The sequence below is a fragment of the Panthera tigris genome, chromosome E3 (genome assembly GCF_018350195.1).
Source record: "Panthera tigris isolate Pti1 chromosome E3, P.tigris_Pti1_mat1.1, whole genome shotgun sequence".
In the NCBI taxonomy this organism is placed as follows: Eukaryota; Metazoa; Chordata; class Mammalia; order Carnivora; family Felidae; genus Panthera; species Panthera tigris.
This window is the reverse complement of record NC_056675.1, coordinates 18,838,463-18,853,229: the sequence shown is the minus strand read 5'-3', so window position 1 is coordinate 18,853,229 and position 14,767 is coordinate 18,838,463. Positions and strand designations below refer to the sequence as shown.

The window sequence follows — 14,767 nt, the reverse complement described above, 5'->3', positions numbered from 1 at the left end:
CGTGCTAGGGACAGCTGAGGCACCCGGGCCTCCAGAAAGAGGAGAGGCTCATCCACACAGGCCAGCAGCCTCTCCCTGCCTCTGCTCTTCTCTTCAGGCCCCAGTGACTGGTAGGGCCTCTGCCTCCAGCCCCCAGCAAACACCAGGAAGTTCCGTTAACTCAAGACTCTTTATTGTGCTCAAGTAAAAACCGCCCAGACCCGCAGGAGTGGCACAAACAAGCAGTGGGCGAGGATCAGGTCTCCAGCATGTCTGTCCAGTGTTCCTGTGGAAACAAGAGGACCAGTCAAACGCAGCCTGGGGGGGTGGGGCGGGGAGGGGGAGGCCGGGGCCAAAGCCACCTCTCACCTCTTCTAATTCCAAGTTCTCTTCTTCCTCCTCGGTGCCCATCTGGCACAGCCAGATCAGGTCTCCCCACAGCAGTGAGTTCTTACAGCTACCAAGGGGTGCAGTTGGTAGGAGACACAGTCAGGATCACAAGCCTCTTCCAGGCTCGGCCCTGAGTGCCAAGATAAGGACTCGGCTGCCCTGGGCCTGGACTTGGACGACCGACACCATCTTCCCAAAGGTAGGCCAGGCTGGGGCAGGGGTGCTGGACTCACCCAGGGCATTGACCCTCTAGGGGCAGAAGCTGCCCTGGCTCCTTCTCCAGGAACTCCTCTGCAAGGCAGATCACGTGGGCCCTGAGGCGGCAGCCAGGGTGGGGGCAGCACAGGGGGCCCTCTTCATCCTGTCAGAGGTGGTAGGCAGGTAAGAGAGAAAAGCGGGAGGAATGAAGTAGCTAAACACTCAGAATTTCTATGGACCAGATACTGTTCCAGGGGCTTTGCATTAAACAATGCTGTGAGGCACATACTACTGCTATTTGCGTTTTATAGATGAAACTGAAGCACGGAGAGGTTACAGCACTTGCCCACAGAGACCAAGCTAATCAGTTTCCTCTCAGCATGAGCAGTGATTATATATTTTTTAAATTTTTTTAACGTTTATTTATTATTGAGAGACAGACACGGAGCGTGAGCAGGGGAGGGGCCGACAGATGGAGAGACACAGAATCCGAAGCGGGCTCCAGGCTCCGAGCCGTCAGCACAGAGCCCAACGCCGGGCTGGAACTCACAAACCGCGAGATCATGACCTGAGCTGAAGTCGGACGCCTGACCGACTGAGCCACCCGGCCGCCCCATGGGCAATGATTATATACACAGCACGGCCACTGCAGCCAGGCCTATAGTTCTTCCAGCTAACCGACCTCAGGCAGGTCACTTAATCTCTGAATGGCAGGTACTCAATTTACATTTCCCGAGAGCTCTGAAGAAGTCAGGCCCATCCTTTCAGTTAATCTGTTAAATATGTATTGTCTGTTTTCCCAACCCTTTTCTACAGCAGTCAGCAAGACCTGGCCTTGTATGGGCGGTGGGAGAAACTGACAAGATGAATAAAACACCTAGCATGTTAAACAATAAGTGTTTAGGTTTAAAAAAAAAAAAAAGGCAAGGAAGTGTACAAGAAAGAATTGCAGTTTTAGATGGAGAGCCGAGGAAGACTTCATGGAGAAGGGGAAGGTGGCACTTTATAATAAAGACGGAAAGTCTAGGGAAGAGCCTTACAGTCAAAGGGGAAAGGCACAGGCCCTGAGCAGAAGGGTACTGATTCTGAGGAATGGCAGCAAGTAGGCTCATCCCCATTTGAGAAACGAGGGCAAAAGGTGTCAGTGGGCTGCGCGGTCCCTCAATAAACAGCTGGATCCCAAGTCGTCCGAACCCTGAAGGCCAGGTGGAGCCGCTCACCTGGAAGGAGCGCGCGCACAGGGCGCAGCAGGCCTCGGCATCTTGGTCAGGCTCGGACTCCAGGTCAGCTAAGGGTCCGGCGCGGCGCTTCGGGGCCGCGGCGCGGGGCGGCGGAGGCCCAAAGGTCAGCGGCATGTGCGGCGGTGGCGGTGGGCAGAGGTCACACCGGAAGTCGGCGCGCAGCCAGCGCACGGTGAGCGGGAGGCGCACCCAAGGCGGCACGCGCAGCATGTGCGCCAGCACGCGTAGGTGGAAAGCGAAGGCGGCCTCGCTGCGCAGGCGCGGGCCCACGTGAGCCAGGCGGCGTGAGGCTTGCGGGTGCTGCCAGGCCCACTCGAACTGCGGGCGGAGAGTAGGGGCTTCAGGGACGCCCCAGGAAGGGGGCCGCCAGGGGAAGGCCCGAAGCCCCAGCCCATTCTCCCACCGTCCCCGTCTCCTTTCTTACCCGAAGGGCGGCCACGGCGGAAGGGAAGCCGTGCACGATAAGCACCATCGCCCTGGGGAAAAGAACGAGGGCGCGGCCTGTGAGCCCCCCGCCTCACCCCGCGTCAAGCTGAACCCCCTGGCCATGATTCACCCCCAGTCCTACCTGAGAGTGAAGGCCTCATGCCAGGCTTCAAGCCTAGTCCGCGAGGCCCCGCCCCCTTCGCGAAGGTGCATCCTCTCACACCTGCCAACCTCAGGCCCCGCCTCCAGCACAGGCCCCGCCTCCTGCCCTCCCCCTGTCCTCTCCCTTGCAGACTCTGTCTGGTACAACCCCAGCCTTGTTCATCAGCCGCTGTCACCGGACCAACCCTAGATCCTCAGTCCCCTTCTCACTCAATCCCTGCCTCTTAGTCCCACAGCCGAGTTTCACAGGGCTCCGCCTCCCCACCGTGCTCCTCGCATCCCGGCCCTGCTCTCAGCCACCGCACCGGCTCCGCCCACTGTCACTGGCTTGGCCCCGCCCCTCTCGGCAGGCCTCTCCCCCTCAGAGCCTCGCCTCTCCCTGGAAGCCCCGCTCCAGACAGCAATCCACTCCCTCTTACCAGGGCCCGCGCCCGCTGGTCCGCCAGGCCCCTCCTTTCTTGCGGCCCCCGTTGTGCTGCTGGACCCTACGAGTAGGGTTGACGGTGAACCCCACGTAGACGCGACCCCGGTGCCGAGGGTTCAGGCAGTAGAGCAGATAGACGCCGAAGAAGCGCCCGGGCCTCGCCGCGTCCCCCTCAGGGCCCATCGGCACTTGTGGGTTGATTGCTGTGGCCTATGACCTTAGGGAGGACTGAGTTGCCAGGGCCGCAAGATGCTTGTCTCGGAAAAAGCGTTTGGAGGCGATCCCGAGATACCCTAGAGGCCACGGCAATGCAGATTCGCGCACCCTCTCCTGACTGACTGGAGCTAGGGTGTCCAAACCGGCCCACGGTACCCGGGCTGCTGTGCAGGCGGCGGGCACTTATTACCGCCCGATTCGGTCCTTGGGCTGACTCTGATTGGCTGCTTGATGGTAAGCGCGGAAACCTAGGACTGTTGGAAAGCTGGACTTGCCTGAGGGCGGAAGTGCCGGGTTTACAAACGCCTTAGTGAGGGCGGAAGTCGAGACTGACGGAAGTGGCGTCAGTACGGGCGGAAGAGGTGTGGCTGCGGTGGGAGCTGGGATTCCATCCCCGCTGAGCTGCCGCCCCTTCTGGGCTGCCGCAATGGAACTCAGCGCCGAGTACCTCCGGGAGAAGCTGCAGCGGGACCTTGAGGCAGAGCACGTGGTGAGTTGAGCGGTCTAGATTCGCCCAACGAGGGGGAAAGGGCCTGAGGGGCGGGTTTCATACTCCCCACACCGTTGTTCCCCATAGGAAGTAGAGGACACGACTCCCAACCGTTGCGCGTCCAGCTTCCGAGTCCTGGTGGTGTCGGCCAAGTTCGAGGGGAAGCCGCTGCTTCAAAGACACCGGTGAGGCCCCGGGAGCCCCTCACTCAGCGCGACCCCAGCGCCGGGACCACAACCCTGGCCACTCCCCTCAACCTAACTCCCTACCCCCACCAGTGCGGCCCCGCACGGTGACCACGACCCCAAGGATGCCGCCTTCGTGGCCCCTGGCCCCTGGATTGAGACCCTGGATTGAGATTGCAGAAGCTCTTCCTCTTCCTCTTTGGTCCGCACGTCCTGGGGACACAACCTGGGTGACACCTCCAGTCTCCCTGATCACCCTACATTCTGGAATCGCAACTCAGGCCTCCACCTACCGTTTCCTAACCCCATCTTTCCCCCAGGCTGGTGAACACGTGCCTAGCAGAAGAGCTTCTGCACATCCATGCCTTTGAGCAGAAAACTCTGACCCCAGAGCAGTGGACCCGTGAGCAGCAGAAATAAAGAGACCTAGGCCTGCACAGCCATTAAATTATGAATCAGGGCCAGCTTCTGTGTCAGCGTGTTGTGGGGGGGAGGGTGGGAAGGGTGCTGAGCTTTAATCTAGAGCCTGGTTTCTCCCTGCTCCACCCCACCCCCACTCTACATTGTCTTACTTTGGACAAGTCTTTCACACATCCACAAGGCCTTAAGTGTTGAATCAGATAAAAACAAAAAACAAAAACAAAACTGAGCCTCAATGAACTCACACGCTATCGTTTCTTCCCAACAGAGGCTACTGGTATTGCCTTTTGGCTTCAGCTAACACCCAATTACTTTACAAGGATTAATATGATCTAAAATCTACTGCCTCCACTGTAAGTACTCATTGACTAGTGGGCAAGGCATTTATGAAAAAGGAACCAACATTCACAAGAGGGTGAGTTAAGTAGGAGAAGTCAATCAGAAAGTTCCCATCGTACAATGTCTCCTATCTGACTTAAGCAAACAAAAAACCCAGTTAATACAGAATATAGTAACAGGATGTCTTGGGCCTGAATAATGCGAAAGTTCTTTTGGAAAAAATAAAACACTTAAGCACATGTAGTCTGAATATTTCTCCCAGTCTGTCTTGCCCGTTCATTTTCTCAGTGCATCCATTTTTCCTTTGTAATTAGTGCTTTTTTTTGTTCTGTATCCAAAACATTTGCCTACCTCAAGGTTGTCAACATATGCTCTCATGTTTTCATCTAAAAGATCTATGGGGGGCGCCTGGGTGGCGCAGTCGGTTAAGCGTCCGACTTCAGCCAGGTCACGATCTCGCGGTCCGTGAGTTCGAGCCCCGCGTCAGGCTCTGGGCTGATGGCTCGGAGCCTGGAGCCTGTTTCCGATTCTGTGTCTCCCTCTCTCTCTGCCCCTCCCCCGTTCATGCTCTGTCTCTCTCTGTCCCAAAAATAAAAATAAAAAACGTTGAAAAAAAAATTTAAAAAAAAATAAAAGATTTATGGTTCTAGCCTTTATATTTCGGTTTATGATCCATCCCAAATTCATGTGTACAGAACGAGGTAGGGGCTAAGGTCCATTTTGTTTCCACTTGAATATCCACTTTACCCAGAATTATTCATTAAAAAGACGTCTCTTTCGCCCACTGAATTGGCTTGACAATCTGGGTGAAGATCAACCAACAGTCCTTGTGTTTGGTCTATTTCTTGGACTCTTTATTCTGTGTCACTGATCTATCTCTATGCCAAAGACTTTGATTGCTGTGGCTTTACTGCAAGTCTTCAAATTAAGCAGTATTAAGCAGTTTAAGTGCTTCAACTCTGCTCTTCGTTTGAAGACTTTTTTGGCTATTCAAGACCCTTCACGTTTCCATATACATTTTCGAAACAATCTGTTAATTTCTTCTAAAAAAAAAAGATGGCTAGGATTTTGTCGGTGATTGCACGGATTCCACGGATCAAGTCAGGGAGAACAGGCATCTCAAAACATCAAATCTTCCAATGCATGAACAAAGCATATATCCCATTTATTTCAGTCTCCTTGAATTCCTCTCAACAATGTTTTACAGTTTTCTGTGTAAAGGTGTTTTGCGTCTTTCATTATATTTATTCCTACCCAGTTTAGGTTTTTGGATGCTATTGTCAATGTTTTCAATTTGAATTTTCCTACCCATGTATGTATACGTACAATATATCTCTCTGACAAAGAATTCCTATCCAGAATATAGAATAAACTCCAATGAGTCAAAACCAAAGACCATTAAGAACAAAAATGGGCAAAAGACTTGAACAGACAGTTCACGAAAGATGTAGGAATGTCCAGTAAGCACACAAAAAGATGCCTAAGATCATTAGTCACCAGGGAAGTGCAATTTAAAACCATACTGAGATGCTCTTTCACCCTCACTGACAATACAGAATGTTAACAAGGATGTTGAGCAACTGGAGTTTCAATATATTGCTGGTGGGAAGTGTAAAGCGATAAACCACTTTGGCAATTAGTCTAGCAGTTAAATATATACCCAACCTGTGACTAAGCAATTCTATTCCTAGACATTTATTTGAGAGAAATTGAAGACCTGTATGAGAATGTCCCTTGTAGCCTATTCACAATGACCAAAAACTTCGATACAACTCAAATGTCCTATCATTGGAGAACACGCGAACAAATCATGGTGTATTCATACATGTATAGGAACAAACTACACTGACAAAGACTCTTTCCTTGACCAAACTCTAGCCAGGTTCCTCGAGCCCTCTTCTCCACTAGGCTTCAACCTTGACTTACTGTATAGAGACTCGAACAAACACTAACGTAGACTTTAACAGCTCAAGGCTCCACCCCTAGGATGATTCCCGTACCCCTTAGTGCCTGCCCGAGAAAACTCAAGGCTGCCAAAAGCATCCGTTGTTTCTTCTAGCCAACACTGAAAGATCAGGTCGCTGTCTCCCAGTGAGCAAATCCAGGTGGTTTCACATGAACCAATACCTTTCCTGGCTTTTGTAATTTTTTACTTCTGATTTCATTCACCCCCAACTTTCCTCCCTCATTCTCTCTTTAAAATCTCCTCTGTACAAACTGAAGTTGAGTTTCATTCACTCTGGACTCTTTTCCTTATTGGGATAGTTAATTACTGATTAAACTCTGTCCTCACCACGTGAACTAGTATCTAGCTTTATCTTTAAAAAAATTTTTTTAATGTTTATTTATTTTGAGAGACTGTGTGTGTGCGTGGATGCACACGCAGAGGAGGAGCAGGGGGTGGGGGAGACAGAGAGAGAGAGAGAGAGAGAGAGAGAGAGAGAGAGAGAGAGAGAGAATCCTAAGCAGGCTCTACACTGTCAATGCAGAGCCAGACGCCAGACATGGGGCTCAATCCCACAAACCGTGAGATCATGCCCTGAGCCGGAATCAAGAGACAGATGGTCAAGTGACCAAGCCACCCAGGCACCCCTGGCTTTATCTTTGATAATGCAAACAACATGGGTGAATCTCAAGGAACACAGTTGAGTGAAAGAAGACAAAAGAACACATACTGTATGACTCCATTTCTATGACATTCGAAAACAGGCAGATCTAATCTACCACAGATTTCGAAACCAGAAAATGACTGGTGAGGGTAAGAAGACTAATTAGAAACATATAACAAGGGAAGTTTCTAGAGTTTCAGATATATTTTGTATCTTCTTTGGGTGGTGGTACACAGATATACCGTTGACTCTTGAACAACACAGGGGTTGGGGTGTCAACCTCCTGGGCAATCAAAACTTTGAATATAACTTTCGATTCCCCCAAAAACTTAACTACAAATTGACTACTGTTGACCAGAAGTCTTAACAGTTGATTAACATGTATTTCGTACGTTAGATTTATTATATATTGTATTCTTTCAATAAAGTAGGCTAAAGAAAATATGAAGAGGGGCACCTGAGTGGCTCAGTTGGTTAAGGGTCTGACTTTAGCTCAGGGCACGATCTCATGGTTCATGGATTCGAGCCCTCCATCGGGCATTCTGCTGTCAGTGCGGAACCCACTTTGGACCTCTTTCTCCCTCTCTCTGCCTCTCCCTTGCTCGTGCATGCTCTCTCTCTCTCTCTCTCAAAAATAAATAAGCATTAAAAAAAAGAGAAAATATTAAGAAAATCATAAAGAAAATACGTTTAGAGTACTGTACTGCATTTATTGACAAGCCACATATAAGTGCAGTTCAAACCCATGTTGTTCAAGAGTCAACCATATACACTTGTTAAGACTCATCAAACTGAACACTAATGACCTGAGCATTTTATTTTATAAATCATCACCCTCCCACCCCTGCTCTCCCACCTCCATTTTCTTCCTTCCCCTCTCCCTCTGTCTCTTAAGAATACCTGGGGAAATTCTGAAGAACAAGAAAGATGAGCGATATAGCTGACCCTCCCAGTTCCCCATTCAATATCCACTTACCCCTTCCTCCTTACCCCCATTTTGTTTGAGGTATCAATCTGCCCCCTGAGAAATTCTCCCCTCCCACACTTTCTTGCAGCTAGGGGTGAGGTCACCTGCCCAATTCTGGCCAATGAGAAGTATGTAGAAGTATGTAGAAGTCTGCAGGGTGGGATTTCCTGAAAAGCTATTGCTTTCACAGACTCAAACACACGCTTTGGTTAGTATCGCTTTCTTTTCTTTCCTCCTGGAGTGCAGCTGCTCAAATGAACTAAGGAGATTGTGCTAGTCCCTGATACAACCCTGTTTTACCCCAAGCTAGAGGAGCTCTTGGCAAGTCACGACTAACACTTCGCAAGTCAAAATGTTTAGGCATCGAAATGAAAAAAGCAATTCCGACTGGAAGTCAAGAATGATCTACGCATTGCTGTGCTAAAGTATACGTAAGAATTTAGTATGGAAGTGATATTTCAAATCAATGGAGGATACAGACCATCAACGGACAGCGTAGGAACAAAAACCGCTAACTTATAACATACAAAATTATAAAGATAGATGAATGCTCTAAGCAATAGAAGTCAAAACCGTAAAAGTGCTGAAAGAAAAGGCAGTGATTGAAAATGGTCTCATAAAACGTTACCCAAAAGCCCCAAGCCATAAAGTTAGACTGTCAGATTTGGCACCATAAAGATTCAGAATTTCTGCATCATGAAATGTATGGTACAAGCTAAACTTAAAGACAAGCAACAGTTTGAGAGAAAATAATGGAACACATACGTAGGCAAAGGACTACTACCATACATGTAACAAGTTCTTACAGACCAATAAAAACATAAATGAAATAAAAAACCAAAAACCCAGTTAGGAAAATGATAAGGAGAAAGGCGTCATGTAAAAAAATATCAGAGATAGTGAAGAACTAAAAATGCTCAGTCTTAGGACGCCAGGGTGGCTCGGGCAGTTGAACGTCTGGCTTCGGCTCAGGTCATGATCTCACAGTTTGTGAGTTCGAGCCCCGCGTCAGGCTCTGTGCTAATAGCACAGGGCCTGCTTCGGATCCTCTCTCTCCCTCTCTCTGCCCCTTCCCCGCTTGCTCTCTCTCTCTCAAAAATAACCATAATTTTTTTTTAAAATAAAAATAGTCTTACTAGTGAGTATAATAAAAAAGTTTTCTAAATAAAATAAAAAATTTTAAGAGGTATTATCCACCTGCCAGCTGACAAACAATTTAAGAGACTGAGAATATTCTGTGTTCAGCATCTCTCTTACCATGAGAACAGAAACGGACACAACCTCTTTCGAGGACCACTTTGCAAAGGCTTCTCCCCTGAAATCCATCTCACTGGAAAACTGAAACGCACATGCAAAGATGTTTATCGCAACCCCATTTTAATAGCAAAATCATAGCTACCCAAATAATGAACAGAAGAACAGTCACATAAACTAAAACCACATTGTGGAATACTGTTCAGCCATTATGACAGCAACAAAAAAAGGAGACAAAAAATTATATGTACGGTATATTCAAATTAGACTAATGAGTTGGGGAAGAGTATTCACTTTGGCCCTTTAACAAATTAACCATTAAGGGGCACCTGGCTGGCTCAAAGAGTATGTGATTCTTGATCTCAGGGTTGTGAGCTTGAGCTCCACGTTAGGTGTAGAGACTACTTAAAAACAAAATCTTGCGGGTGGGGGTGGGGGAATCTGGGTGGCTCAGTCAGTTAGGCATCTGACTCTTGATATCAGCTCAGGTCATGATCTCACATTTTGTGAGATCAAGCCCCGCATCAGGCTCTGCACTGACAGAGTGGAGCCTGCTTGGGATTCTTTCTTTCGCTCTCTCTCTCTCTGCCACCCTCCTCAACCCGGCGTGCACACACTTGCTCGTTCGCTCGTGCACGCTCTCTCTCAAATAAGCATTAAAAAAATAACAAAAAATAAATAAATAAAATCTTAGGGGCACATGAGTGGCTCCGTTGGTTAAGCGCCTGGCTCTTGATTTTGGCTCAGGTCACGATCTCATGGTTTGTGGGACCGAGCCCCACACTGGGCTCCACGTAGATGGCATGGAGCCTCTCTCACCCTCTCTCTCTCTGCTCCTCCACCTTCCCCCTCAAAAATAAATAAACAAAACATCAATAATAAGAATGTTTAAAAAATTAAAAAATCTTAAAAACATAATCATTAAAAAAATTAGTATTCTAGATTTGAAACCATTGTTTTTCATAGATATTTTCCAAAATTTAGTTTGTTGCTTTTTTGAAAACATGAGGAGGGTTGCAGAAAATCCACGATTTACGGGACCTTCGTGATGGGCAAGTTGGGCAGCTAATTTATCCTCACCAGAATATTCTAATTCTAAAGTGACACATCTTCTCTGAGGATGGAAAGCAGCAGCGCCCACCTTCAAATATTCAGATCAATCTCTCAAGCCCTGCTCTCTGGGCACGGCTGCAAAGATGCAATCCGTGTGCTGGAAAGGCCTGGGCCCTTGGGAAAATGCCGCCTCTCCAGGGAGGTGATCCTGTGACCCACCTGCACCTCAAGGGGGACATTTTTGGATTCGGTGGAAATCAGATTGACTTCTGTAATTTTTACAACAGGATTTCAGTCTTACAGCCCCGGGCCTGGCTTCTAAAACAGACAGACCACTCAAATCCAGTGAAACAGAACAGCAGAATGTGGAGACCTCATCGGGAAGTGCAACCCTGAGCATCGGCATTCAGTTCCTCGTCACTTGGCCGCCTGAGAAATGGGTCTAGCAGGCACGTGGCTAAGGCAGACACGGTCATTCCCCACACCTTTCTTCTCGCGGGGGGGAGACAAACGTTCAACACTACGCCTGCCTACGCCGCAGCTGACTGACCGCCGCCAAGGACACGCACAGAGAACACGGGAGGGGCTGGGCCTGGTCTGCAGGTGTCAGGGGCCTCCTGGTGGGAGCCGCATCTGAGATGAGCCAGAGGGCTTGGCTTCTTCTTTCACTCACTGGCCTCACCCACATCCAATCTGTCAACACATCCCATCACCTCCTCCTTCAAAACGTACCCAGAATCTGGTCGATTCTCAGCCCTTCCGGTGCTACCATCCTGACCCAAGACATCAGCGCCTCTGTCTTGGAATATTCCATCAGCCTATTAACTGATCTCCCTGCTTCCGTCCTTGCTCCCTACAGGCTGCTCTCAACAGAGAAGCCAGAGTGATCCCATTAAAACCCAAGTCAGGTCACCTCGTTCTTCGGGTCAAAATTCTCCATTGGACACCACCACAAGTCCCTAAGGCCCCTTCAGCCCACCTCCTTCTCCCTCATGCTGGCCTGGTCCTTCCTGGAACAAGTCAGGCCTGCTCCCTCCATGGGCCTTCCTACCCTCCCTGCTCTCTGCCTGGGACACCGTTTCCAGAGACATCCACAGGGCTCCCTCCCTCACCTCCTACAAGCCTGTCCCCACCATTGTCCTTCTCGGGGGGCCATCTCAGGGGAAACTCTAAGCTCTACTCAGAGATACCAGCCTAGAGGGCATCTAAAGGACAGAAAAAAAAAAAAAACAAAACAAAACAAAAAAAACCAAACCCCTCAGGTCCTAAGGAAAAATACCCTGAGGACATAGCAGAAATAATTGACCAAGCAAGTTGGAAAGCAGAGATCGGGGTCGAGAGGGGCCGCGCTGCTCACGCATCAGGCGGCGCGGCACCAGGGCGGAAATGCAGGGTGCCACCGCGGTGATGGTGACAGACATGGATGAGAAGAGGTGATCCCTACAGACGAGGCGTTCCAGAAAATGAGTGCCCTGTGCGTAGCCTGGGTCCTCCACACACACAGTGAAGCCGACTGGGCTGATGGCAAGAAGGTCGAGACAGACAGGAGGACTGTGGGCCAGGCACCCAAGACGTCCACGAATCAAGTGAATAACCAGGAGAAAACAGTAATGAGGAGGAAGAGAGGATGCTCCGCCTGGGGACCATGGATCTCAAGGAAACGGGGGGTTGGGGGGGGGGGTCAAAGAACAAGGACACTAATCTTGCACCCCCGATCCTGAAATCTCATACCCCAGGGTATGAGAAAACAGAGGCACCATCTGAGAGGACTTCAAAAAAGGATATCCCCGGGGAAGGACCAGGGTCAAAGCAAAGAGAGGGAAGAGATGGCTAAGGAGAGGCTGAGGAAGGAGACGAGGCTGGCGATTAAGGAGTGGGAATTTCCCGGGACACAGGGAGGGTCTGGGGAGAGGGGGTCAGGGGTAAACAACAGAGGGAACTGCCTTGGGCGGGCAGCACAGGACGGAGAAGACAAGGAGAGGGGAGATGGGTAGTGGCGAGAGTTAGCGATCACAGTAAGTGCTGGGAAAATACCTGCGGAATCCCACGGAATTTTTAAGCATAAGCCCAGAATGTCCGCTCAGAAGAGTTCTCACTGTAGGACCGCAGGACTGAGAGTACAGGCCCATGCTGATGGTCACGGCACTGACGATGACGACTGGGACAGTGCTGATAATAACCACCAGTCTTCGACACCTGCCGTGTGCCAGGCACTGTGGGGAGCGCGCCACATTTAATCCTGCCGACAGCCGTCTGACACCGTTCACGTCACTACTATCCCCGGGAGGGCTCTGAAAGGAAGGAGGGAACAACCTGCAAGAGAAGTAACAGAACCGCACGAGTCCTGGGAAGCTAACTGGCTCCTGTGTTAAATTAGGGCTTTTATGGCCGTAACCTAAGGCGGGGGGAACCAGCCTGATCCACAGGTATGACATATTCAGTAACTTCAACCAAACAGTGTTCGGAATGGAGGGAAATCAAAACCAGTAGTAACAATTTATTGAAGGCTTCACGCTGTGCCAGATCCTGTGCTAACTGCCACGTGTCTGTGATCTCATTGAATCCTTACATCCCGAAGGTGGGTTACCATTGTTATCCCCCCACTTCAAAACTCAGACGACAGACAGCCCACGGTTCATGCAAGGAATCCCTATTTAATAACGTGATCTTTTGACAAGATTGAAGGGTTTAACACATTACGGTGAAGATATCACAGAACTTGAAGGAGAGAGACCTACAACATGTCTTAAAACACTAACTTACGGATTCTCACAATCTTTTTGCATGTTTTTTTCAGATGAGGGAAAGGCCAGTGCAAAAGAAGCTTCAATGAAATGCGCCCAGATGGCAAACATGCCCAGTCTTTATAGCCCAGGACCTATCCCAGCAGATTCTGATTCCGTGAGCCTAGAGTAGGACGTGAGCATCTGTGGTTTCTCTCTTTCTTTCTTAATTTTTTTTTAACATTTATTTATTTTTTGAGAGAAAGAGACAGAGCATGAGCAGGAGAGGGGCAGAAAGAGAGAGAGACACAGCATCAGCAGCAGAGCCCGATCAAAAAACTTGATGCAGAATGGTTTAGTGGCAGAGCTAGGATCAGCTTGACAGAGCCCGGCCCCAAGGTCCATGTTTTAAATCACTACGCTTAGTCTCCAAGAACCTACAAAAAGTGCGAGCCTTAACCCAAAACCTTGGCATTCCCCACCTCCATTCCCTAGTGGCCCCAGCTTCAAGGGCATTCTGTCCATTCCTTTAACAGTTCGCACTCCCCTGCTCTGCCCCAACACCCTCCTATATCCCCGTTTTGCATTCAGCCTTGTGATCTCAGCTTCAACATTATTGCCTCAATGACAAACTCGAATGGCATGCTGTATTTCTCAGCACTCAACACAAAACCGTAATTATGGATTTCACAGGGAATTATTTGCTTCCTGTCTTTTCCGAGGAGATGGTGCTGCCCTTAGACGCCACGTCAGTCCTATTCATCATGTGTTCCCAATAACTGAATACCCACCAACCATTCAAAAAAGAAGGCTTTGGCACAACGGATACGCTCAATAATTTCTGTGGAACGAGTGAATAAAGTACACTCGAGCCCCGTGCTTCCAGGTGTGTGATACATGTCTGTGCTCACGATACTGCCCTCACTACACCCCCAAGTATGTAGACCCCTGTGGCATAGAGACAAGAGCTCTGGAAAATGCTGGCTCTGCACAGCAACATTATGGGACCCCAGCAGTCCATTCCCCACCCCCCCCCGCCCCCCCATCTCAACTGGCCTGAGTTTCAGGGGCACGATGGGGGTCGTAACAACCCCCAATGAAACGTAACCTATTAAAGAGGAAGAACTTGCACTTCTCCTAACTCCTCAAGACTAGAATTATTTGCTTCACTGTCTGTGAAGTCAAGTCTGTCTCCCAGCAAGACTTGAGCCTCACGAAGGCCACAAGACCCCGTTTGGCTGGGTAGGGCCGGATTCCCAGTCCCGCTCTCCCCAGGCCTGACACACGGCAGAAGTGAGACTATTACCGGTTAAATAAATGAACCGCTGCTCTGTGCACTTCACAGGTGTGAAACCAGGGTCGCCCGAAATTGACGGGTACCTTCCGGCGCACCAGGATGTTCCTGATACGCTGGGATCACAGGCCCGCCTCCCACCTAGGCCCCAGGCCCCAGGGACGCCGGCCCCTAAGCCCGCGCCCGGCAGGCACCTCTTGCATCTAGAAGCATCTTCGCAAGTGCCGCGCACCCCCTCGTCGTCTGGGTCTGCCGAGGAGGAAGAAAAGGCGGTGAAAGAGAGCCTCCTCAGGCTAGCGGCCATGGGCGTGGAGGTTCCGGGGTGCCGTGTCCACCGGGGACATGGACGAGGACTCCACAAATGCCCTGGAAAGGAGCGAGCCACCCAGAAGGCTGG

General features: G+C 49.9%; 2 protein-coding genes across 5 annotated transcripts; one reads left to right on the top strand and one right to left on the bottom strand.

The window, feature by feature from the left end:
- Nucleotides 1-150: 150 nt before the first annotated feature.
- SLX1A (SLX1 homolog A, structure-specific endonuclease subunit) lies at nucleotides 151-14,767 on the bottom strand. 4 transcript variants are annotated; one of them, XM_042971886.1, is made up of 6 exons: nucleotides 14,565-14,767; nucleotides 2,233-2,284; nucleotides 1,788-2,126; nucleotides 603-730; nucleotides 349-436; nucleotides 151-265 (listed from the first exon to the last, which is right to left on the bottom strand). In XM_042971886.1, exons 1-6 carry the CDS (start codon nucleotides 14,672-14,674, stop codon nucleotides 236-238), a joined length of 747 nt encoding a protein of 248 aa, XP_042827820.1. In that variant the 5' UTR covers nucleotides 14,675-14,767; the 3' UTR covers nucleotides 151-235. The 4 variants fall into 4 exon arrangements, with proteins under 4 accessions (XP_042827820.1, XP_042827819.1, XP_042827822.1 ...); XM_042971885.1 differs by lacking the exon at nucleotides 14,565-14,767 and adding an exon at nucleotides 2,816-3,005; XM_042971888.1 differs by lacking the exon at nucleotides 14,565-14,767 and adding an exon at nucleotides 2,377-2,806.
- On the top strand, nucleotides 3,268-4,713 carry LOC102950000 (bolA-like protein 2). The gene is given in 4 exon segments (XM_007084066.3): nucleotides 3,268-3,312; nucleotides 3,314-3,526; nucleotides 3,614-3,711; nucleotides 4,032-4,713. Coding segments are annotated over 4 exon segments (456 nt in total). The 3' UTR covers nucleotides 4,132-4,713.

Coding starts and splice junctions, on each gene's coding strand:
- SLX1A (XM_042971885.1), bottom strand. CDS start 3,003: ATGGGCCCTGAGGGGGACGCGGCGAGGCCCGGGCGCTTCTTCGGCGTC. Junction 2,285..2,815: donor ACCAGCGGGCGCGGGCCCTG/GTAAGAGGGAGT, acceptor TCTTTTCCCCAG/GGCGATGGTGCTTATCGTGC. Junction 2,127..2,232: donor CCGCCGTGGCCGCCCTTCGG/GTAAGAAAGGAG, acceptor CTCCGCCCGCAG/TTCGAGTGGGCCTGGCAGCA.